General features: G+C 36.2%; 1 protein-coding gene across 1 annotated transcript; it reads left to right on the forward strand.

The window, feature by feature from the left end:
• The first annotated feature begins 11 nt into the window (after nucleotides 1-11).
• LOC135638196 (callose synthase 5-like) lies at nucleotides 12-23,252 on the forward strand. Its single transcript, XM_065151212.1, has 42 exons — nucleotides 12-240; nucleotides 414-514; nucleotides 1,420-1,541; nucleotides 1,634-1,730; nucleotides 1,822-1,932; nucleotides 2,082-2,210; nucleotides 2,304-2,396; nucleotides 4,402-4,493; nucleotides 4,570-4,702; nucleotides 4,811-4,948; nucleotides 5,030-5,106; nucleotides 5,203-5,290; nucleotides 5,372-5,500; nucleotides 5,574-5,688; nucleotides 7,560-7,894; nucleotides 10,922-10,974; nucleotides 11,063-11,123; nucleotides 11,226-11,307; nucleotides 11,391-11,440; nucleotides 11,574-11,660; nucleotides 13,569-13,691; nucleotides 13,775-13,881; nucleotides 13,966-14,050; nucleotides 14,137-14,297; nucleotides 15,257-15,380; nucleotides 15,481-15,575; nucleotides 15,683-15,806; nucleotides 15,881-16,032; nucleotides 17,001-17,110; nucleotides 17,239-17,364; nucleotides 17,446-17,514; nucleotides 17,601-17,790; nucleotides 18,807-18,918; nucleotides 18,998-19,117; nucleotides 19,197-19,312; nucleotides 19,405-19,488; nucleotides 20,708-20,820; nucleotides 20,903-21,132; nucleotides 21,407-22,204; nucleotides 22,369-22,419; nucleotides 22,496-22,681; nucleotides 22,876-23,252. Exons 1-42 carry the CDS (start codon nucleotides 12-14, stop codon nucleotides 23,104-23,106), a joined length of 5,829 nt encoding a protein of 1,942 aa, XP_065007284.1. The 3' UTR covers nucleotides 23,107-23,252.
• Nucleotides 23,253-24,015: the final 763 nt, after the last annotated feature.

Here is a 24,015-nt window from a genome sequence, read left to right on the forward strand (position 1 = left end):
GGATCGCGGAAATGGCGGGCGGGGAGAAGGCGCCTACCTCGGGAATGCCGGCGGTGGCGGGGCCGGCTTCGGGGCCGCAGGGGCTGTCGCGGCGGCCTTCGATGAGGAGCTCCGTGATGGCGACCTTCTCGATGGAGGTATTCGACAACGAGGTGGTGCCGTCGTCGCTCGCCAGCATCGCGCCCGTCCTCCGCGTGGCCTCCGAGATCGAGGCCGAGCGCCCCCGCGTGGCTTACCTGTGTACGTTCTTCCTCTCTCGCCATTCCATCCCCCTCTCTCGATCGAACCGCCACGGGAGAAGAAACCACACGGAGGGAAATAAAGACCGTCGACGGCTCTTCTCTAATGCTTATTTATGGAAGGAATCTGATATTTTTGACGCTGCTTGTGTTTGGGTTTGTGGTGTCCTGCAGGTCGCTTCTATGCGTTCGAGAAGGCCCACAGAGTCGATCCCAGCTCCAGCGGACGTGGCGTTCGCCAATTCAAGACAGCCCTCCTCCAGCGCCTCGAGCGGGTAAGATCACCGCTCCCTTCTGCCCTAAGATTCGTAATAAGTAACTGTACGAATCTCAAGCATTGGTGTTCGTGAATCTTAAAGTGATTACTGCTGAAAACTCCTTCCCTAGTTTGATTTCAATTTGGTCCGATCAAAGTTGTGTCGTCTCCGTTCCCAATGTTTGGGAGACTGGCGTTTCCGGATGAACGATCTTGTTTCTTGCTGTTGATTTCTTGTTTCTTTCCCCAGATGTGAATGCTTTTCTAACGAGTTTTCGATGTCGTCGGTGATCCCGTCTGCCCTAAGATTCGTAATGAATAATTGTGCGAATCTCAAGCATTGGTGTCGGTGAACCTTAAAGCAACAGCTCCTGCTTGCGCAACTGATTTCTGCTGAAAACTCCCTCCCTAATTTGATTTCAATTTAGTCCGATTAAAGTTGTGTCGTTCCCATCCCAATGTTTGGGAGACTGACGTTTCTTGCTGTTGATTTCTTGTTTCTTAACCCAAATGTGAAGGCTTTTGCAACGAGTTTTCAATGTCGCCGGTCATCCGCGCTTTTTGCTTGTGTTCTCGTTGTCAAAGCTCGCAGTTCGGAACTACTAATGGGAACCCGGATACGTTTTTTTGGATTCAAACCTGGGAAATTAAGTGCCTTTTGCTCAATATTCATCCCTTATCCGACCATCTATGCGAATCTGAAGATTGCAATCCTGGTATTAAGATTGGATTATGGGGTGTCTCACACTGAACTCTGTTTGCCAAGTTTTGCATACAATACATTGTCTCTTGGGTAATCTCGTCCTGAGAGCATGTTCTGAATGATGCATTTTTTCTCGATGATTCTTCTGTTTCCGATGACATATGTGCATCATTGGCTGTCGTGATGTTTTCTGAGAGCATAATCTGAGTTCAAAATTACAGGACAATACACCGAGTCTTGCTAAAAGGGTGAAGAAGAGTGATGCCCGAGAAATCGAGAGTTTCTATCAGCAGTACTACGAGAACTACGTCCGTGCTCTGGACCAGGGCGAGCAAGCAGATAGGTAATCGTGGCTTGAGTCCCCCACTATCTGTTCCTGATGCTCGTGACGTCCTCGGATCTTTATATGTAGATTTGTGTTCCTCCTGTTGACAGAGCTCAACTTGGGAAAGCTTATCAAACCGCCGGTGTCCTTTTTGAAGTCCTCTGTGCTGTTAACAAGACTGAAAAAGTCGAAGAAGTTGCTCCAGAGGTTCGTTTCGTCGAGATAATTGTTTTGATTGTTTTATTCCTGTGCTAGTTGAACTGTTCTTCCATCCGCCTCCTTGGTGCTTTTTGAACAGATTATCGCTGCTGCCAAAGATGTCCAAGAAAAGACGGAAATTTATGTCCCGTACAACATCCTTCCCTTGGATGCTGCTGGTGCTTCGCAGTGCATCATGCAGCTTGAAGAGGTATATGGGACTGCAAGGACTTTGCCTCTTGCAACTGTCTCTATCAGTCGTAACCTTCTTAGCTGGGAGCAGTGTCAGCGGCAAAGGGATATTTTGATGTGCTAGCTTAAAAGAATCAGTAATTTTAACATATCATCTACTTTTGACAGATTAAAGCGGCTGTGACAGCCTTGAGGAACACACGAAGTTTGAACTGGCCTTCTTCTTTTGATCAGCAAAGACAGAAAACAGGAGACTTGGATCTACTTGACTGGTTAAGAGTCATGTTTGGGTTTCAGGTAAACATCCACAACATAAGCAACTATATATTGCCTTTTGTCCTTGACAAAACTTGGTGCCATTTACCACTGCTAATGCTTCTTCATCTCCAGAGAGACAATGTAAGGAATCAAAGAGAACATTTGATCTTGCTCCTTGCCAATGTTCACATAAGGCTATCACCCAAGCCTGAACCTCTTAACAAGGCATGTACACATTGCTTCCTTCTAAATTACAGTACATGAGCTAAATGAACTCATTTTTACAAGTTGTGAGAGGTATATGGCGCTTGGAAAAGGTGGAAGAACTGCCTGGTTTATCAATGAATTTTGAATGTGAAATATGTTGAGTTAGATACCAAAAGTTTTGATATATTGTTGGTTTTATTTGCTCTTTTAAATAGCATTTGGAATCATAAATTGCACCATCCACCTTATTGAACCCGTAAGAGTCTCATTTGCTTTCCATATCATGGTTTTCCTTTACTTTCTTCTATATTGCAGTTGTAGAGTCCAACATATCTTACAACATTAGGATACTTTTTCAAAGAGCAATATGCATTTATCTTTTTTTCCATACAAAATTCTTTCTGGCTGGATTAGGAGAAAGTGAAGGAGAGGAGGATAAGGAGGGTTGTTGGTAGCTGTCAACAACTATCCAGATTATAAAAATAAAAAAAATTTGGACTAGACTGGATGATATTGTATAGTCCAGTTCCGGTTCCTGGTTGGATCAGTAAATACCAAATGGTACATAACTGGTCTGACTGGTTTTTTTGAAACATGATGTTGACAACAATTTGCTATGTTTATCTTTGCTGGTGGCACAAGTATTGAATATGTTGAGCAGGTTAAGGTAAACAATGGTGGAGAGGAGGATGAGGAGGGCTGTTGACAATTGTCAACAGCTTTCCAGATTTAAAAAAAATTTAAATAACTAAAAAAGTTCTGAACTAGACTGGATAAAATTGCTCAGTCCAGGTTCTGGTTCCTGGTTAGATCCGTAAATACCAATCTGTATGTACCAGTCTGACGAGTTTTTTATGACTTGAGTCTCTGTGAGTTGTTTTAGGTCCATAGTTGGTTCTTATATATGAATTGGACTCTTCAACTGCTTCTTATGGGTTTCCTCCATTGTTTTGCCAATTAGTTTTAAAATTAAGAGTTTCCCTTGTGAGCTAAATGCATGGTATCCTCCTGAGATAAGCATGGTACTAGTACTTATTGGCCATCTACATCATTCTTTGGTGCATCTAGCAAGTCTTTCTTAAGTCAGCATCCCAAGGATATTAATCTACAGGCCATTTTGAACATGGTTCTACGTTTCGCTCAGGCATACATGTCAGTAAGATGGTCTATCGAGTCGGCAGTACGGATCACAACATATACCTCCCAACACTGTCTAAACTCTCAACTCTTAAAAGAAGATCGATGACATGTGCCAGCGTACCATGTGTTGGTGTGTTCGCATGCATCAGACCCATACCAGTTTGGCTAGGAATCGACTTGGGTCTAGTACCCAAAACATCAAACCATGGTTTTGAATATACATCATCCATTTAGATAGCCCACACAGAGTTTGTTCTAGATTAATGTGCTGCATCCTTTTTTCTTTTTATCTGACTATTTTGTTGTATTTGCCACACAAACCATGCAGTTGAATCTACTCACATGTGCAAGTTTCTGATTCTTATATACATTCACCAGATGCAGCACATGCTCATGCGATCTATTGATCTATGCTGCCATGATATGTACCAATCTATGCCTATCACCTCAATCCTTGTGTTATTCATAAAACTGTGTGATTTACAAAATTTGTCTATGAAATTAGTTAAAGTAGAAGGATAAAAAATGCATGCTAACATTTGTTTATCATTGAAATCACTTATATGTGTAGCCTCTCATTTTATGCAAATTGTAATATGTGTTATACCAAAATCAAACTTGTGACGAGGACTAGGACTTTCTTAAATGACTTGTAAGTCTTATGGTGAGGTTCTGAGTCAGTAATTCACCATGTGTCACATCTGGCTTCTACTTTAATTATTGCTCAACATGCGGGTTCATGCATCTATTAGTATTAGAAATTACCAAAGGATGTCTTAACTGCACAAGTTAGAAACCTTCTCTTCATTTACTGCACATTTGATACAATTATTTTGTTTCATATAAAATTCTAGCCTTTTGCTAAATCAATTCCATGGCACAGCTGGATGATCGAGCTGTTGATGCAGTTATGAATAAAATATTCAAGAACTACAAGACATGGTGTAAATTCTTAGGACGGAAACATAGTTTACGGTATTGTTGTGTAAATATTTTGGTTCCTTTTTCTCAAATGTTTCAATACAATAGTTAATATTGTAAATTTTTTCAGGATAGCACAAGGTTTACAACCCCAAGAAATCCAGCAGAGAAAGATCCTGTACATGGGCCTCTTTCTTCTTATCTGGGGTGAAGCTGCCAATGTTCGCTTCATGCCAGAATGCCTGTCCTATATATTCCATAATGTGAGACTTCCATTCTGAAGATGCTATTGTTTTTGACTTCGATTGACATAATCTTGTTGTTTCTTAATTCATGTGTTCCTTTCTTAAATGATTCCTGATGAGTTTCAGATGGCATATGAGCTACAAGGTCTTTTAACTGGGAATGTAAGTGTTGTGACGGGGGAGAACATTAGGCCTTCATATGGGGGAGATGATGAAGCATTCTTGAAGAAAGTAATTAGTCCAATTTATCATGTGATTGAAAAGGTATGTTTCCTTGAAAAGTTCATAATGAAAGATAAACAATTACGCACAGTTGAATAACTAAGTGATGATGTTATTTTCCAGGAAGCTAAAAAAAGCAATAATGGAAAAGCCCCACATTCAGCTTGGTGCAATTATGATGATCTAAATGAATACTTCTGGTTTGTGAAGAAATTATTTATAAGAATATATCAGCACAATAGTTCAATATATTTTTTATTTTCTTTTGTTTCTGGTGTTAATTGCATGGCCATCAGGTCTGTTGATTGCTTTTCCTTGGGCTGGCCTATGAGGGATGATGGAGATTTCTTCAAATATATACGGGAATCAAGGCCCATAGTCCAGGTAGATCTAGAACTCCTCATGATTTGAACTGTTGAATCAATTTCTCCAATGAGACTGTTACCTTGCTAAATCTATTTGCAGGCAAGACGTTCATCTCATAAAGTTTCTAATAAAAGCACGGGGAAATCAAATTTTGTTGAGACCAGAACATTTTGGAACATTTTCCGAAGTTTTGATCGCATGTGGACCTTTTATGTATTGGCACTACAGGTATTACAAAGGTCACATATAATATTGTACATTTTAATCTCTGGTAACTAATCCAGTATTGGAACATATTTAGGCAATGATTATTATGGCCTGGAGTGATTATTCACTGACAAAGATATTTCAGAAAGATACACTATACTCGTTATCTAGCATTTTCATCACAGCAGCACTTCTACGCTTCCTCCAAAGTATGAACTCTTTATACTATGTAGATAGTCCTCTTAATCTTAAGAAGCTATAAGTATTGTTATGCAATTAATCCTATTTGTATGTGTGATATATTCCTGACATGAATTTTTTAAAAAAAGAAAATTATCAACCTTCAATTAAGTGGAGGGACAGCAGAGGTCCCCAAAATTACAAGAACTCCTCGGAGCCTGGAGGAGTGCAAAAAAGCCTTGCATGTTTGGCAAGATTGTGGGCAATAACACTGTTTTCCCTGTTTACAGGCTCAAAACAAGACACATCCACAGCCTCAGACAGTTTAAATATGTCAAGACATAAACTACGCAGATACCACTGTACAGGACTGATTTTGTTACAAATTTTCACAGCTTCTATGGAGTCACTCTTAACCACAATGTTGTGAAGATTCAGGTGAGCGGCTTTGTTTAGTGCATCCCAAATCGGCCAGCACTCGGCCTGCAGAGGGGTTGATGCTTGGTGGACATTGCTGCCTTCAAAGATGGTAGTGCCTAGCTGGTCCATAAAGCAGAATCCCGATCCTGCAATAGTGTGTAAGTTAGAATAGGAACCATCACAGTAGACAGTATAGTAAGCTTAAGAACTGTTGGTTGGCAGGAGATTAGAGGGGGAAGAGGAGGTGTCCTCAGGTAGCTGGGAATGGTAATCATTGCTTTTAAGGGAAGACAAAACTCTAAACCAGATGGAAAGAGGGTGGGAGAGGCGGTTCCTGAACTTGTAGTAGGTTTTGTTCTTCCAAAGGAACCAAAGGGAGGAAGCAATAACAGTGCTGATTCTAACATAGACAGAACTAGCCCAATCATCCCTTTACCTTAACAGGTCCCTATTAGGCCAATCCTGCATATAAGAGAATCTGTATCCTAATTTGGATTGAAGCAAGTCCCAATATGATCTAGCAAGGTTGCAGGAAAAGAAGATATGTTCAGTAGAGTCCATTCCACAGTGGCATACAGGACAATGATCGATATAACAATGAATGACACTGGACAGACATGAGGAGGTAGGCAACCGTCCTCATAGGAGTCTCCAAAGGAATATTTTGATTCTAAGGAGAATATTAAGATTCCAGACTGACTTTTAGCCTTCCCAATCTCTACCATGGTCAGTCAGTCAGTCCCTTAAGAACCTACAGATGCTCTTAGAAGTTGCTAATCTATAAATGACAATAATAATTTGTTATCACTGTTCCAGAGATTTGAGATTCATTTTCTGGGTCTTTCACATTACGAATTTTCTTTGTGTGATGTTATCTAGAAACATTGTAGCTATGGATTCTACTTGCTTTAGAGTAGTGTGCTATGCAATGAAGAATTTGGCTTTGTATATAACCTCCTTAATGATCCAGTAGTCCTAATCATGGATATATTGCCAAATTTTTACTTAATAACAAATTCATCCATGTCATAGATCAACCAAATTTTCAATTAATCAAAATGATGAAAAGAATATCTAGTTGCTTTGCCAGACAGACACCAGAGAACCTAAACAAATATTTACCTATCACTCTAAGACTCAAAGTTAAGCAAGATTTTTGATATAAATGTTTGCATAAATAGCACAAGAAATAGTAAAACAAACTGTGTGACTTTTATGAGAAAGCTCGTGTACATTGTCTGCCAGTAGTTTATATCAAACAATTTTCACTAATCATTTTATACTCCTTGATTCTTCTGTAATTTTTAATAATATTGTCTAATAATGCAATATATTCCTCCTGAACTTACATTTTTTGTCAAACTTTCAGGCTATCCGAGATGCTTAGCAATAAAAAAAATGTTTCCATTGCTGTGTTATTCTTCATCTGCAGCAATGATAGTTCGTTTTGCTGACCTTACTGTTCTTTTTCTCATTTTAGGTGTTCTTGACCTTGTACTAAATTTTCCTGGGTATCACAGATGGAAATTCACTGATGTTTTGAGAAATTTTCTCAAAATATTAGTTAGTCTTGCATGGGTTATAGTTCTTCCTCTTTTCTATATTGATTCAACATCACAGATAAGTTTGCCTTGGAAAGATCTGACACAATGGCTTCATCAATTAAAAGGAGTACCACCTTTATATATCATGGCTGTGGCATTATATTTGCTGCCAAATTTACTAACAGGAGTTATATTCATATTTCCTATGCTCCGAAGATGGATAGAGAATTCAGATTGGCATATAATCCGGTTTTTCTTGTGGTGGTCTCAGGTACATAAATATATTTGTTTCATTTTCTTCTCTACATTTTTGGTTGTTGATTCTTTTTCTTTTACTTTTTTTAAATTAAAGAGCTTGATGTTGATTTACTTAGAATTAATAATAAAATTATTTTGATGTAACAAACGTGTGATAATTTGTGTCCATTTATTTCTTGACTACCATGAGCATATGCAATTTACTTAAAAAATAAGGACAATGTAACAAGCTCTAGCTGCTGCAATTTCTTGGGAGTCATGTAGTCAAGACTTCATGCTATTTCTTTGTTATAAAGGTTTTGCTTTAAATATAATATGAATTTTAAAAATTTTAAAGATGATAATGTAAACACTTTTAAAAATAGGATGGAAAAGGAGGTAACTTGGAACTTAGATGAGAATAATATTAGTATTATTTGGACTATGTGGCTAATAAGATTAGGAGCTTAATAAAGAAAAATCTTTGTGAAACTAAAGATAGAGGTGTAATTTTAAGAGAGAGTTGGTGGTGGTGCGAGGAAATTAAAAAATAATTTTTACTGAAAGATCATGTTGTCAAGATTAACAAGATTTTAAGAATAAAAAAATTAAAAGATATAAAAAATCTAAAAAAGAGGTTAAAAAACAATTAGTATGACAATATATAAAGCTTATGATAATGTTTATAATAAATTAGGTATTAAAGATGGTGAAAAAGATATATATTGAATTGCTACAACTATGGAAGGAAAGTATAAGGATTTAGATAATATTATATGTATTAAAGACAAAGATTAAAGAATATTTGTTAATGATAATAAGATTAAGGAAAGATGAAAAATTATTTTTAAAAATTATTTAATGAATATTCTATACAGAACTTAGATTTGATGATAAATAATAATGGTAGATTTAATACTCATTGATTTGTTCATAAAATTAGATTTAGTGAAGTAAAAGATGTATTAAAGAAGATGAAAATAACTAAGAGTATGGGGCCTGATAATATCCTTATTGAGGTCTTGAAAAGTTTAGGGGACAAGGGAATAGCTTCATTAAGTGACTTATTTAATAAAATCATGAGATTTAGAAGGATGCCTAATGAATGAAGAAAGAGCTTTCTAGTGCTAACTTATAAAAATAAGGGCGACATAAAAAATAATTCAAATTATAAAAGAATTAAAATCATGAGTCATACTATGAAACTTTGGGAAAGAGTTATCGAAGGTAGGATAAGACTTGAAATAAATATCTCTGAAAATTAATTTGATTTTAAGCCTAGAAGATCAATCATACAAACTATTTATTTATTAAGACAATTAATGAAAAATAAAGAGAAAGAAATATTTGCATATGATTTTTATTGATGTAAAGAAAAAAATAGGATTCCTAGAGATTTATTATGGTGGGTTTTAGAAAAGAAAGGTTTATCTACTAATTATATTGATGTTATTAAAAATATGTATGAAAATGTAGCTATAAGTGTTAGAAGTTGGAACTATAGGGAGTGTGTCTAGTGAGTTTCCTATAAATATAGGATTACATTAAGATTTAGAAACTAACGGTTTCTAAATATATAAAATATAAAAATAAAATATAGTAAATATAATTTTAGTGTTTTTAGGAATAGACAGGAGAATATAGTTAAATTGGATAGACAAGGAAACCCTTTTAAGTAAAAGGTTTAAGTATATTGAATCAATTATTCAATAAAATGAAGAGATCGAAGAAGATATTATTCATAGAGTAAAAATAAGATGGTTAAAATGATGATGAGCGTTAGGAGTCTTGTATGATCATTAGATACCCTTAAGATTAAAAGAAAAATTATAAGGCAATTGTGAGACCAATAATATTTTATGAATCTAAATGTTGCTCAATTAAGAAACAATATATACAAAAAGTTTGTGTTGTCGAGATGAGAATGTTAAGATGGATGTGTGGAGTTACTAGGAAAGATAGAAAAAATAATATTTTTATTCGTGACCAATTAGGTATCGGTTCAATATAGGATAAGATAAGATAAAATCATTTCATATAGTATGGGCATATGTTTAAGAGGCTTCCAGATGCAGCATTTAGAAGAGGTGAAATAATTAATGTTAGTGGTACGAGGAGAGATAGAGGAAGACCTAAAAGACTTTAATAAAAATTATAAATAAAGATTTAAGTACTTTGAACTAAACTAAATATATAACATTTTATAGATCTCAATGGTGGCAAAAGATCCATATAGTCGACCCCAAATAGTTGGAACTTACGCCTTTGTTGTTGTATAATATGAATTTTGAGCATTAACATGGTAGAACCCAATATGGATTTTATGTTGATCCATCCCTCACTCATGGGCAGTTCTAGTGTCCACCATGCCACTGGTTTTCTCGTGGTTGAGCTATACATTTTTTACTAAATTGTATGATTTGTATTACCTAACAAGTATAATGTTCTTTGGCCCTTAAATCTAGCTTTTATACGTAGATAGCCTCTAATTGTGTTGTAAGTTATTACTATATCAATCTCCTAATTGTTCATTTCTTCTTGTGAAATCAAAAGAAACTTTCTAGATTACATGACTTGAATAATCTAGAATATTTATACAGGCATGAATAAGAATTCAGTTTCACTGGCATGGCTTGGCCAGTAATCTACTACCATATAAAGATGTAGGACTTGTGCTGATTGGCAGAAGTTCCATGCCTGACAAAGTGCTAGGATTTGGCACGTGGAGCCCCATTTTGGTGCCATCTTGGCAGTATATGTGCCACATGGCATAGACCAGCATGGATGTCATGCATTACTGGGTGTGTGCTAAGAATCTTTTGAAGATTCAATTGATGAAGACATACATTTTTTTAACTGCAACAGCTGTTGCTATAAGTCAATTTTGATTATGCTTTTTTTATAAGTGATGGTATCATTAGGTGTATATCATGTCAATTCTCCTTGCTATACGTACATCTATAGTAACATGATGTGGAACACCTAATAGAAGTGGATATAAAAGACTATACCATTTTTTTATGTGCTTATTCATCAACTAAAGTTGTCATTTGTCTCTCAGCCAAGAATTTATGTTGGGCGTGGCATGCATGAAAGTCAGTTTGCACTTTTCAAGTAAGTTTATCTGGAATAGCCAGTCTTTGGATACATGGGCTTTTTTGCTTGTGTGAAACTGCTATCTGAATTTCTTGTTTCTTTCAAGGTATACCTTGTTTTGGGTGTTGCTGTTATCTTCCAAGTTTGCCTTCAGTTATTATATGCAGGTAATATATGCCTTCTGTGTTCCCTCCCTAAGGATCATGATATCAAGCAAGAAGATGATTTGAGGACATACTTTTCTCCTAACATGTTTTACCATAAGGCAGATACAACCCCTTATGAAGCCAACAAAGGATATAATGAATGTTCACAATGTTCATTATGCTTGGCATGAATTTTTCCCTTATGGTAATGAAGCTCATCCTTTTTAAAGTTTACATCAAATCATTCAATTGAAAATTTTCAAGCTGTTGAGCTTCCGGTTCATGCAGCTTCTGGTAATTTTGGCGCCATTGTATCACTATGGGCTCCCGTGATTTTGGTATGTCTAGATACAATTTTCACTTTTCAGAGACATGGTCTATTGTGATCATCACTTCTCAATTTCGTATTCCATGAATCTATACGTTTAACCTAAACTAGAAATCATATATGACCTTTTACGTCTTTTGCAGGTGTACTTTATGGATACTCAAATATGGTATGCAATTTTCTCTACCTTATATGGAGGTGTTTCTGGAGCATTTGGTCGACTTGGAGAGGTGAGAAACTTGATATACAGATATTCTTGTTTGTTCTATATGCAACTTTTGTTGATCAATCAATCAAACTATTTGTTGAAACATTATCATTTTATTGCTTATTTATTTTATTTAATTAGTAGTTGTTCCTTCTGTAATCTTATAAAATATTTCTAAGAAGGTCTATCTTATGTAAGCAAATAAATATATATATTACTCTGGCAAGTAAAGCCTCATTACTTCTCACTAGCAGGTAATTTGCAGTTTGCATTTCTAGCTGCCATTTCATTCACCATTTTGACTGAACATTCTTTTTGTTTTTGTTTTCTTTGTCTTCAAAACCTTTCATTTTCTTTGCTTTTGGATTTGTGTTGTCCTAGATATTTGATGTCTATCTTATTTTGTTACTATATTTCTTAGCTGATTGACAAGCCTCAAAGACTGATCTTCTTGGTCTGATGGTTCTTCTCAAATGTTTGTTTCTTGTGTGCTTTAATTTGCTATTCTCAATTTCTCAACTTCTCAAGTTTCATTATACTTTGACTTATATATTCATTTGTAAAAATGAAAAGAAACTTAATCCTTTTCTTCATTTTAATTTTTGCCATTAAAGTTATCATTAGTCCCCATTTTTTGTTCCATGGAAGGCTATTCTAAGAAGAGGGAACAGACTTGAAAAGGTATCAAGTATTGGCTAGGAGATGGAAACAATACAAGCTTTTGGCATTCCCATGGACTGATAAAGGTAGACCTATAGAGTTCCTTGGATGATCTGATATGATGGACAGAAGCTGATCATTATTTTGATCCAGTCTAGTGGATCAAAACATGGCTGTACACCTTGGATTGAAATCAATGAATTTCATTTTTCATGATAGTAAAGAGAAATGAGAACCAATGTTTCTCTCTTAAACAACTCATCCATATCTAGCAAGAAATTTTTATTTTTTTTTCAAAGATAAGTACTGAAGACGAGATTTGATCCCGAGATCTTGGTATCAACAAACAAGGCTTTATCGGATAGCTGACATCTTTAAAGTATAATTCTTCAAGGACTAAAATTTCAGAAACTTATCAGTGTGGTTTAGAGGAATATGGCCCAATACATTACATGCATCTATGAGAAACTGAACATGGATGGTTGCCGTCTATGGAAAAAGAAGGGGCATCATAATCCGTTAAGGAAAAATAACTAGTTATCTTGTCTCCATCACATATCTAGGTTCTGTTTTGTGATACATGTTATTAGAGTCATTTGCAATCTTTTCTAGATGTTGATTGGCTATGATCTAATAATCTGGAGATGTTCAGAAGTTCTGAGTTGAGTATGTCCTTTGCTAGTTGCAGACATTTTGCACTGATACTGTATATGATGCATCATACTTGTCATCTTCTGGCACTTCCTCAAATATTCAACCTAAAGTAATTTATAGCTCTCATAAATGGTCATGGTTTATAATCATGTTCACCTTATAAAATCTTTGAAGAAGTTGTCTTTATAGGCATCTTATTTTTTTATTCATAGATTTATGCAGTTTAATAGCCAGGTAAATGATGTAACCTTTTTTAATGATTCATACTGAGGCACTTCAAAGTTCAAAGCTATTATCTATATGTTATCTGATTTCTTGTGATCAGGGTCTGTCGTACCGAGCTGTACCGTCCGGTACAGGCGGTACGTACCGGTCCGACAGGTTTTCTGTACGCGGACCGACTGTTACCGGTCCGATGTACCGTAGACTGTAGAAGTGTACTGTAGCACTGTAGCAATGCTACAGTACTCTGTACACCTGGGTGTACCGCTCGGTATACCGTACTGTACTGGTACCGAGCCCAGATCGAAATACCGGTACTGTACGGTATTGCGAACCTTGCTTGTGATACTAAATTATTTTTGACATCTGAAGCCTTATATTTATTTTCTTGTAGATACGGACACTGGGCATGCTGAGGTCACGTTTCCATTCGTTGCCTGGAGCTTTCAACACATGTCTTGTACCATCTGAGAAAGTTCGCAACAGGGGATTCTCTTTATCAAAGCGCTTTGCAGAGGTTCTCCTGCAACTATAGAGTACATTGCCTCAAAAGTATTGGCAGTTTTGATCCCATATATCTAACACCTAGCAAAACTTTAGGTCCCTCCAAGCAAGAGAACTGAGGCAGCAAAATTTGCTCAGCTATGGAATGAAGTAATATGTAGCTTCCGAGAAGAGGACCTTATAAGTGACCGGAAAGGCCTTAAGCTGACATATATTCCTTTGTTTTCAAACAATACATGTTAATTGGTTTTCTGGAAGACTCAGACTGCTTTGTTTCTGTAATTCAGGGAGATGGATCTTTTGCTAGTTCCTTACTCATCGGATCCCAGCCTGAAAGTAATTCAATGGCCACCATTCCTACTTGCTACCAAGGTCTTAGTCAACACTCAGCTAGTGCTTCTTGAATTCTTGTTAATTTTGAGGTTTCCTATTTGTTAATTTATCAAATTATGAGACAGATCCCAGTGGCATTGGATATGGCTGCCCAATTTCAATCAAAGGACTCTGATCTCTGGAAACGTATCTGTGTGGATGAGTATATGAAATGTGTTGTTATTGAATGTTATGAGTCCTTTAAACTTATTCTGAACCTTCTGGTAGTTGGGGAAAATGAGAAAAGGTTTGAATCATACCTTTATCTGTTTTCTTTTTTATTTTCAAGATTCAAGAATGCATCCTGGTTCTGATCATAGACTGTGTTCAGTCATTGCATGCTAGGAGTCTTTAGCTTTTGCTGATGTTCTTTTTTGAGTGTTTAGATGATAGACATATTAGAAAACTGTGGAGGATAGATTATTTTATATGTTACCAGATCTTAGACAGCCAAGAAGTCACATATTATGCTGTTAAATGTTGACATATCCTGACAGGATCATAATCTATTATAAGATGAAATCACATTTTTGAAATATACCACTTTTACATCCACAAACATAGTGGACTGATGGCAGTGACAAGAAGATCAGAGGCACTGTTCCATTATTGTCATAAGTCATAACATATAGAATATGTGCAACATTTCTTTTTCACCATACAGGACCAGGACTTTCAGAAATCAAGGATCAATATCAGATTAACATATATGATAGGATGTTTTATTTAAGAATATCATAGGAGATTTGATGGATGTGGAATGGAAGATATACATCTATGAATAAAAGCTTATGGCTGGCATAATTGTCGCATAGATTAATTTGAGGCAGCAATATGTCTGATATTTGCTGAATTCTGAATGTCTGATTGAATTTGTTCATGTTACATTTCTATATATATATTTAGAAATCTCTCTTACTATATCCCTTTTGTGAAGAAAGATGTCTTAGATGGTAAGCCAGTTTATGCCTACACAATGGATATCACTTGTATTCTTGCAAAAATGATGATCCTTGCATGTTATCTAACAGGAAAATTGGCATGCTAGTTATAGAAATTGAAGCTAACTATATCCCTTATGTGAAGAATTATGTCTTAGATGATAAGCTGGTTTTTGCCTACACAATGGGTATCACATGTATTCTTGCAAAAATGATAATCTGGTGTCATGATCTAATGAAATGTATCTTGGACATTATGTAACAGGATAATTGGCATAATTATTAAGGAAATTGAAGCCAACATTGCAAAGAACACATTTCTCAGCAAATTTAGAATGAGTGCAGTACCAATACTATGTAATAAGTTTGTGGAGCTTTTAGCTATCTTGGTAAGTCGTATTTTCAAGTAAATTATGGTAATTGCTATCTCTATGCTTCCAAGTTGTTAAGTTGAATGGAATGACAGATACTTTTCTTTCCATATTGCAGAAAGAGGGTGATGCATCTAAGCGTGATACGGTCGTGTTGTTGCTGCAAGACTTGCTAGAAGTAGTTACCCGTGATATGATGGTTAATGAGATCCAGTTAGTGTTTTTATATAAAACTATGTCCTAATGAGTATATTAGTCAAATCTTTTGGAAAAAAAAAATAATAAAGGCTGATATTAGCTTTTGACCTTTCTGCTGTCAGCGAGTTAGCTGAGCTTGGACATGGTAACAAAGATTCAGTGCCTCGAAGACAATTATTTGCTGGTACAGGTTCAAAACCTGCAATATTATTTCCACCTGTAATTACTGCACACTGGGAAGAACAGGTAGATATCAATATAATGAGTCATCTGATTTTCTTCAGTTGAAGACAAGCTACTGATATTCTATATTGTTGCAGATTAAAAGGTTGTATCTTCTATTGACAGTAAAAGAATCTGCAGTAGATGTGCCAACAAACCTTGAAGCTCGTAGAAGAATAGCATTCTTCACAAATTCTTTATTTATGGAGATGCCACGTGCACCCCGAGTTCGCAAAATGCTGTCATTCAGGTTTGATACATAATTATCAATAATCATCCAGAGCTTCTCTTGTCTACATTTTGTTACTTATGGTTTTATGTGATATCTTATTTGATAGTCGGATAAACTATCATGGATGGCTGCTTATCTTTTTTTGGGAAATGAGAAATGAGAAAATTCACCTGCTATGATTTTGTTATTTATATCAAGGATTGCAATCTTGTACCAGGGTACTGTGCTAATCTGGTATGCACCTGACTGTAATGTATGGTACCCAGTGTGGAATTCAACAACAGCAAAAGTCAACTACAGCATAGAACTTACACCTACACCATTCTCCGGATAGGTCTAGAGATTTCTTGTTTGTATGAAAGCCAAAAAAAGACACAGGATCATGGACCTGGAAAATTCTCATATCTAATCATTATCCATCTATAGCAGAAACAACTTTTATGGTATTTGAATTTTCATTAGTACTTTGTAAAAACTTATGGGTTTAAGTAGTTTTTCCTTTAGAAGAGTTATCATCTGAAAATTTTCGGATGGATACTCATTAAAAGGCTACATTAAAGATTGATGCTAATCCACTTAAACGTTTTCACAGATAAGAGTCTCCTGTCATATCCTAAAATCTAAATATTGTGGTGCATTATTGCAGTCACTTGATTGTCATTTAATAAGCTGATGAGTGAAATTTGAAAGATGGTGAAACAGTGACTAATTTACTTTGACATTTTTGGGCAACCATGCACAATAATACTGATTAGTGGAAACTGCCTGATGCAATTGGCATTCTTATTTAAATTCAGATTATTTCAGTGAGAAAACTAACTTGCTGAAATATATACTTGAACCATTCCATAATTTGTCTTGGGAAGCATTGCTGAGTTTTTGTGGAGCTATAATCTTTTGTGCATGTTGAAATCATCATAGTTGTGTAATTATGTCAAATTTCCAATGTATTTAACTATGTTCATGGATTTCACGTGGGTTGGCAGTGTAATGACTCCATACTACAGTGAGGAGACTGTTTTTTCCAAAAATGACCTTGATTTAGAGAATGAGGATGGTGTCTCTATCATATTTTACCTGCAAAAGATTTTTCCAGGTTTTAATCTTTGCTACTTTCCTGGATATACTGAAATATAACCTTTTGGTTTCATAACTTATGAACTGATCCCTCATTGTTTTTCTTGATTCCCTTGTTAAATTAATGCAATTGATGATTTGTAATAGATGAATGGAACAACTTTATGGAACGTATCAATTGCAACCGAGAAAGTGAGGTTTGGTCAAATGAGGAGAATGTTCTACAACTTCGCCATTGGGCCTCTCTTAGGGGTCAAACACTTTGTAGAACTGGTAATTATCTTGTTATATACTTCAAAATTGTTATGATTAAGTAGCACTTTGGATCTGTTTCATATGATGCATGTGATACAGTTAGGGGTATGATGTACTACCGGAGAGCTTTGAAACTTCAAGCCTTTCTTGACATGGCTCAAGAATGTGGTTAGTACCTTTTTCTTGTAAAGATGAAGGATCTTTCATGTGGTATTCCTTCATGATAATCTCTGATTTTCATCATTCTTTTGCAGAAATACTAGAAGGATACAAAGCAGTTGCTGATCCAACAGAGGAAGAAAAGAAGAGCCAAAGGTCATTATCTGCTCAACTTGAGGCTATAGCGGACATGAAATTCACATATGTTGCTACTTGCCAAATTTATGGAAACCAGAAACAGTCAGGAGATCGCCGTGCAACAGACATTTTGAACTTGATGGTTAAGTATGTCATTTTTTCCATCGAAGCTGACATACTGTTTGGATTTTCTTGTTGTGTTTAGTGTTCATATTCTGCCATCAAGATCAACATTTCATATGGAAATAGTTACATTAGTTTCAAACTTGCAATTAGTATGTCTCCTGAGAATTCAAATTGAACCTCACTGATAAATGTCATTCAAATGGTCATCAGGATGATATATCTGAAACTAGAAGATAATTTCATATAGAATTTTTTACATCAAGACCTACAATGGTAACATAATCCACTTGATTTTGACTCAAGCTGGTACCCATTTAATCCAGTCCCGATTATAAATCTGGTTTCTCTGGGATTCTTTATCAGGAAGCATCTCAAAGAAATTGCATGTAGAAATATCTTTAAAATTAGAATAAAAAATAAATCCTTGTTGACTAGACAAATGAATGAATGCAGGTTTTACATGTTCCAACAGGTATTTTATTGCATGTATTATATGAGAAGCTGATACATTTTAGCTAAAATCAGCTCATATGATGGTTCAACTTTTCTGACGTGTAGATCAAAAGTATAACTGATTAAAATCTCCTCTGTTCCTCTGAGCCAAAAACATAATAGCAACCTTATTCCCACTGAGCTACTGGTTATTATACATTGCTGGTCGGTAATAATTTAGGCTTTTCATGGAAGTGCCTAAAACACCATAATGCTAAAGGTATATATACTATGAATAAGATATCTTCAAAACAGAGATGGCTGAGATTGGAGATATTTCCTCATGCGATCTCACTGGTTGCATTATATGCTGTCAAAATTCAGTGGTCACAGAGTATATTTTACTGATGGGTCAATTAATCTAGAGAATGGTGTAGTTAGAGCCTAGAGGGCATTTTCAACTTATGTTGTCCAAAGTTCAAATCAATGGACTTGTCCAGAAATGTGAAACTTATAAAGTTCCAACAGTCATCTCACTTTCACGTATGCATATATCTATGTATCTGTACTGTAATAAAAGTTAAATGATTATTTCATGAATGCAGCTACCCTTCCCTTCGTGTTGCTTATATTGATGAAGCTGAAGAAAGAGATGGTGACAAGGTTCAGAAGGTTTATTACTCTGTGCTGGTAAAAGCTGTTGACAACCGTGACCAGGTAACAGCATTTCAAGTTCAATTCATCTATTTTAGGAACAGAATCATGAAAGATTAACATATTATCTTTCTGCTTCAAGGAAATATACCGAATAAAATTACCAGGATCAGCAAAAATTGGTGAAGGAAAACCAGAAAATCAAAACCATGCAATAATCTTCACTCGTGGCGAAGCTCTTCAGACTATTGATATGAATCAAGTAATAATGAATCTCTGGAATGACAGCTGATCCATATAGCATTTAACTAATATTGAGTTACAATTTACAAATTTTTCAGGACAATTATTTGGAAGAGGCACTTAAAATGCGCAACCTTCTGGAAGAATTTAATGAAGACCATGGACTGCATCAACCTACCATTCTTGGTGTTCGTGAGCACATCTTTACAGGAAGGTAAAGTCACATGAGTAGTTATAGCATGTTCTCTATTTTTCCAATGCATCGATATATCAGCTAATAAATTAATAATAAAATTTCAATTGTAGTGTGTCCTCTTTGGCATGGTTTATGTCAAACCAGGAAACCAGTTTTGTAACAATTGGACAGAGGGTCCTTGCCAGTCCATTAAAGTATGCTCATTACCTTTCTTTTTAAATTATTTATTTTTCTGCATTATCCTGCAGCCTTTTAGTTCTTATCTGAGATTTTCTGTTTAAGCATGCAATATGCTGCTGGACCTGTATGCTTATATAGGTTTATGGATTTTGTGCACACCATTTTTCACATGGTGCATGTAATTAGAACCTGACTTTCTAATTTGTTAGTTGTTTAATCAATGTATCCTTGACAACTACATTTTTGCATGTAACTTCAATTTTCATCACAATCAGCTCATGCCTGAAGTTGAAGTTTTTCCTTCTAACAGAAATTGCATTGCATTCTTCTTTTACTCTCTTAACTATTCTGCTTAAATTCAAATTAGTAAATAGTTTATTTGTTTCCCATTGTATTCCCTGCACTCATCCATTTCCCCACCCATCACATCCATTAAGTAGAGATATTTTGCATTTATTCAATTCATCTGAGGTATTTGATATGCCACAAAGCCATGTTCTGGAATCTGGATTATAGAAAGTAACATTAACATACATATATATATATATATAATTATATATATATATATATATACATATAGTGATACAGTTTTTCTGAAAAACATAACATCATATCCATTCATGGTTCTTTATTATGATATCTGTTTATTATTAATCTTGATGAGTGATGTTGCAATGAGGAAACCTTTTTACTGGTTAAATCTTAAAACAGCAAGATTATATCTTAACTACTTGAGTTTGGCTACATAATCTTTTTCTCACCATTGAGCTTTGTGTAACACAATATCTCTGGTTAAATCTCTTTAAAAGTAGAATTTTCTTTAAATCGGCTCTACAATCTCTCTGGTAATGTCTGATCAATATGTTTCTTTGATCTTATATATTTGCAACTTGCTTCTCGTCCAGTCACTAGAAAGGTGGGTTCTGGTTTATGAGATATGCAGCCAAAATGATCTTTGTTGTGCTCTGAGCAGCTTTTGGAGGCTGAATAAGATCCATGAGTAGGTAAAGGATCTATATGTACCGGTGTCTTGGCCTAATACACACCACTGGTTACATTTAGATTAAGCCGATGAATTTAACTTTGTGATCACTTGATATCAAAAATCTTGACCTCTTTTTTACCAAAATGGTTACTTTGTCAAAATTTTTAACTGAACCTCAATTATTCCTGCTAGCTGTTTGTCCAGCAGAAACTTATTTTGCTGACTTTGCATTTTGGCTACTTGGTCAGAGTGCGGTTTCATTATGGTCATCCAGATGTATTTGATAGGATTTTTCATATTACAAGAGGTGGTATTAGTAAGGCATCTCGTGGGATCAATTTAAGCGAGGACATATTTGCTGGTAATGTTCCTCTCAAGTCGTTTCTATTAGCTCCAATAAATTTCATCTGTTCATCCTACTTAACTTTTTCTTTGAATCTTAGGCTTTAACTCAACATTAAGGCGTGGAAATATCACACATCATGAATACATCCAGGTTGGAAAAGGCCGTGATGTCGGACTTAACCAAATCTCATTGTTTGAAGCAAAAGTGGCCTGTGGCAATGGAGAGCAAATACTTAGCAGAGACATCTATCGCTTGGGACATCGTTTTGACTTCTTCAGAATGCTGTCATGCTACTTCACAACTGTTGGATTTTACATCAGTTCAATGGTAACCTCTATTTCATTTCTTACAAGTCAGATTTCTATTAGTGCCTATCATTATATGACAAATCTTCTGTAAACTCGAAAAAGAAAGAAAGAAAGAAATTGGATTTCTTTTGAAAAAAAAAAACCTATTTCTTCATCAAGTTATCATAAAAGGAGTCTCTTTCATCAGAGCTCAACAAAAAGAGGAGTGAGTAATTTTTTTACTTTCTAGAAGCTTTTTTCAGCTTCATTATTGTGAACATCTATTTCTCATTATTTTCTTGTGCAATATTCAGGTGGTTGTAATTATAGTCTATGCCTATTTGTATGGAAGGCTTTACTTGTCATTGAGTGGGCTGGAGAGTGCAATTGTGACCCAGGCAAGAAAGAGAGGGAACGAAGCTCTAGAGTCAGCAATGGCATCTCAGTCCGTAGTTCAATTAGGTTTACTAATGGCTTTACCAATGGTCATGGAGATTGGACTTGAAAGAGGATTCAGAACTGCCCTTGGTGACTTCATCATCATGCAGCTTCAGCTTTGTTCAGTTTTCTTCACTTTCTCCCTTGGAACAAAGTCGCACTATTTTGGACGCACTGTCTTGCATGGTGGAGCAAAATACAGAGCAACCGGACGTGGTTTCGTTGTCCGGCATGTGAAGTTTGCCGAGAACTACAGAATGTACTCCAGGAGCCACTTCGTCAAAGGGTTGGAGCTGATGTTACTACTGATAGCTTATCAGATCTATGGATCCGCGGTGACAGATTCGGTTGCTTACTTTCTTCTGACCTCATCCATGTGGTTTCTAGTGGCTACTTGGCTATTTGCACCGTTCCTTTTCAACCCATCAGGCTTTGAATGGCAGAAGATAGTGGAAGACTGGGATGATTGGATCAAATGGATAAACAGCTGGGGAGGAATTGGTGTGCCGGCAAACAAGAGTTGGGAATCATGGTGGGATGAAGAGCAAGAACATTTGCAGTCCACAGGGTTCTTAGGCCGGTTCTGGGAGATCGTTCTCTCTCTACGCTTCTTCCTTTTCCAATATGGGATCGTGTATCACCTGAATGTTGTCAATGCCAACAAAAGCATCATCGTAAGTGTTTCAGACACCTTAAGCTTACTGTTCTATGTTATCTATGCTTAGTCTAAAGACCCAACTGGAAGACCAGAATTAACAAGTATTATGGCACTTCATGCGGTGGAAGTGCTCTTAATCGGCTGATATGCATCTCCTAATGTTCTTCTTGCATTAATCAGGTGTATGGCCTGTCCTGGCTGGTCATCGTAGCAGTGATGTTGATTCTAAAGGTAAGCTATTCCCCACTCAGAAGCCGATATTTGTAGCCTTTCTTTGTTTGTGCTGAGCAAGATCTCCTCTGTGCAGGTGATGTCGATGGGCAGGAAACAATTTAGCGCCGATTTCCAGCTCATGTTCCGGCTTCTCAAGCTGCTCCTGTTCATGGGATTCATCGGAACTCTAGTCATCCTCTTCACCCTTCTCAATCTGACCGTCGGTGACATCTTCGCCAGCCTCCTCGCTTTCATGCCAACAGGATGGGCGCTACTGCAGGTGAAAGCATCATCCTCTCTCGATCAATACGTATCTCTAGTCTATTTCTAGAACTACTTAGCCAACTGCTGCTGCTGCTACAAACCTGTTAATCCAAGACCTGCATTATTTGTTTATACTTGTTAACGCTCTTAGACCTATAGATGAGACATGATCAAGGATTTGAGTCGCCTCCTGTGGCCGTCATGTTGCAGATATCACAGGCACTGAGGCCACTGGTGAAGGGGCTGGGCTTGTGGGGTTCCGTCAAGGCCTTGGCGAGGGGGTACGAGTACGTGATGGGGCTGACGATATTTTCTCCGGTGGCCGTCCTCGCCTGGTTCCCCTTCGTCTCCGAGTTCCAGACGAGGCTGCTCTTCAACCAGGCCTTCAGCCGAGGGCTGCAGATATCACGTATCCTCACCGGTGGGAAGAAACAAAACTGAGCTAAGATACGTAGCCTCTTCGCCGCCCATTCTTTCGTCCCATTGAATTCATCTTGTTCCCATAATTTGCTTTCATTGTACTGCAATATAATGCCTGATAATGATCCAGCAAAGAAATGAATGAATAGAATTCTTGCCTTCTTTCATATTTGCTGAGAGATCTTGACGACGTATTCTTTGGAGGACAAACATGATACATATAACGTGACGAGCCATTTGTCCAGTAAGAAGACAGGTAGATAATCCGGGTCCCGTGCATGCATTAACAAAATTACATGTTTCATTTCTTTACCCTTCGGGTTGGTCCCACGTGGGCTCTCATTGGGTCATCGGTCCAGGGTACGGGAATGGGTTCGTTTCTTATTGTGTTGCAGAATACGAAAAAATAGTCTAGAGAAATCACAGCCGTCCATATAATAAAATAAATGCTAGACATTGACGGATATCTTAAAGCTACTGCGAGTCACGGGATTCGTAGCCTTAGGGAGGGAAAAACATAATTACGGATTAATTATAGATTATCTCATGTAATTAATTATCATCTCGATCCGTATATATATTTAAAGATTACTTTTAGATCTATATATATACATACGTAAGTGAAATATTTAATTTCATTGTTCTAACAAAATTCATCTTTCTTGATTTTTAACCTCATGAAATTATTAATAAAATCTATCTTTCTTAATTTTTAATCTCGTAAAATTATCTATCTTAATTTTCACTAGAGATATCAATATAATTTTTAAAAATATAAAGATCAAAATATTAAAGATAACTAATTATATTAGATAATCTATAATTAATATGTACAATTATACTTTCATGGAAGGAGTGAAAACAAAATTCAATACATTTTTAAACAGATCCGAAGTTTATTGAATACATATAAATATAAAATTTTTTATG

This window comes from Musa acuminata, chromosome BXJ3-5, assembly GCF_036884655.1.
Source record: "Musa acuminata AAA Group cultivar baxijiao chromosome BXJ3-5, Cavendish_Baxijiao_AAA, whole genome shotgun sequence".
Taxonomy (NCBI): domain Eukaryota; kingdom Viridiplantae; phylum Streptophyta; class Magnoliopsida; order Zingiberales; family Musaceae; genus Musa; species Musa acuminata.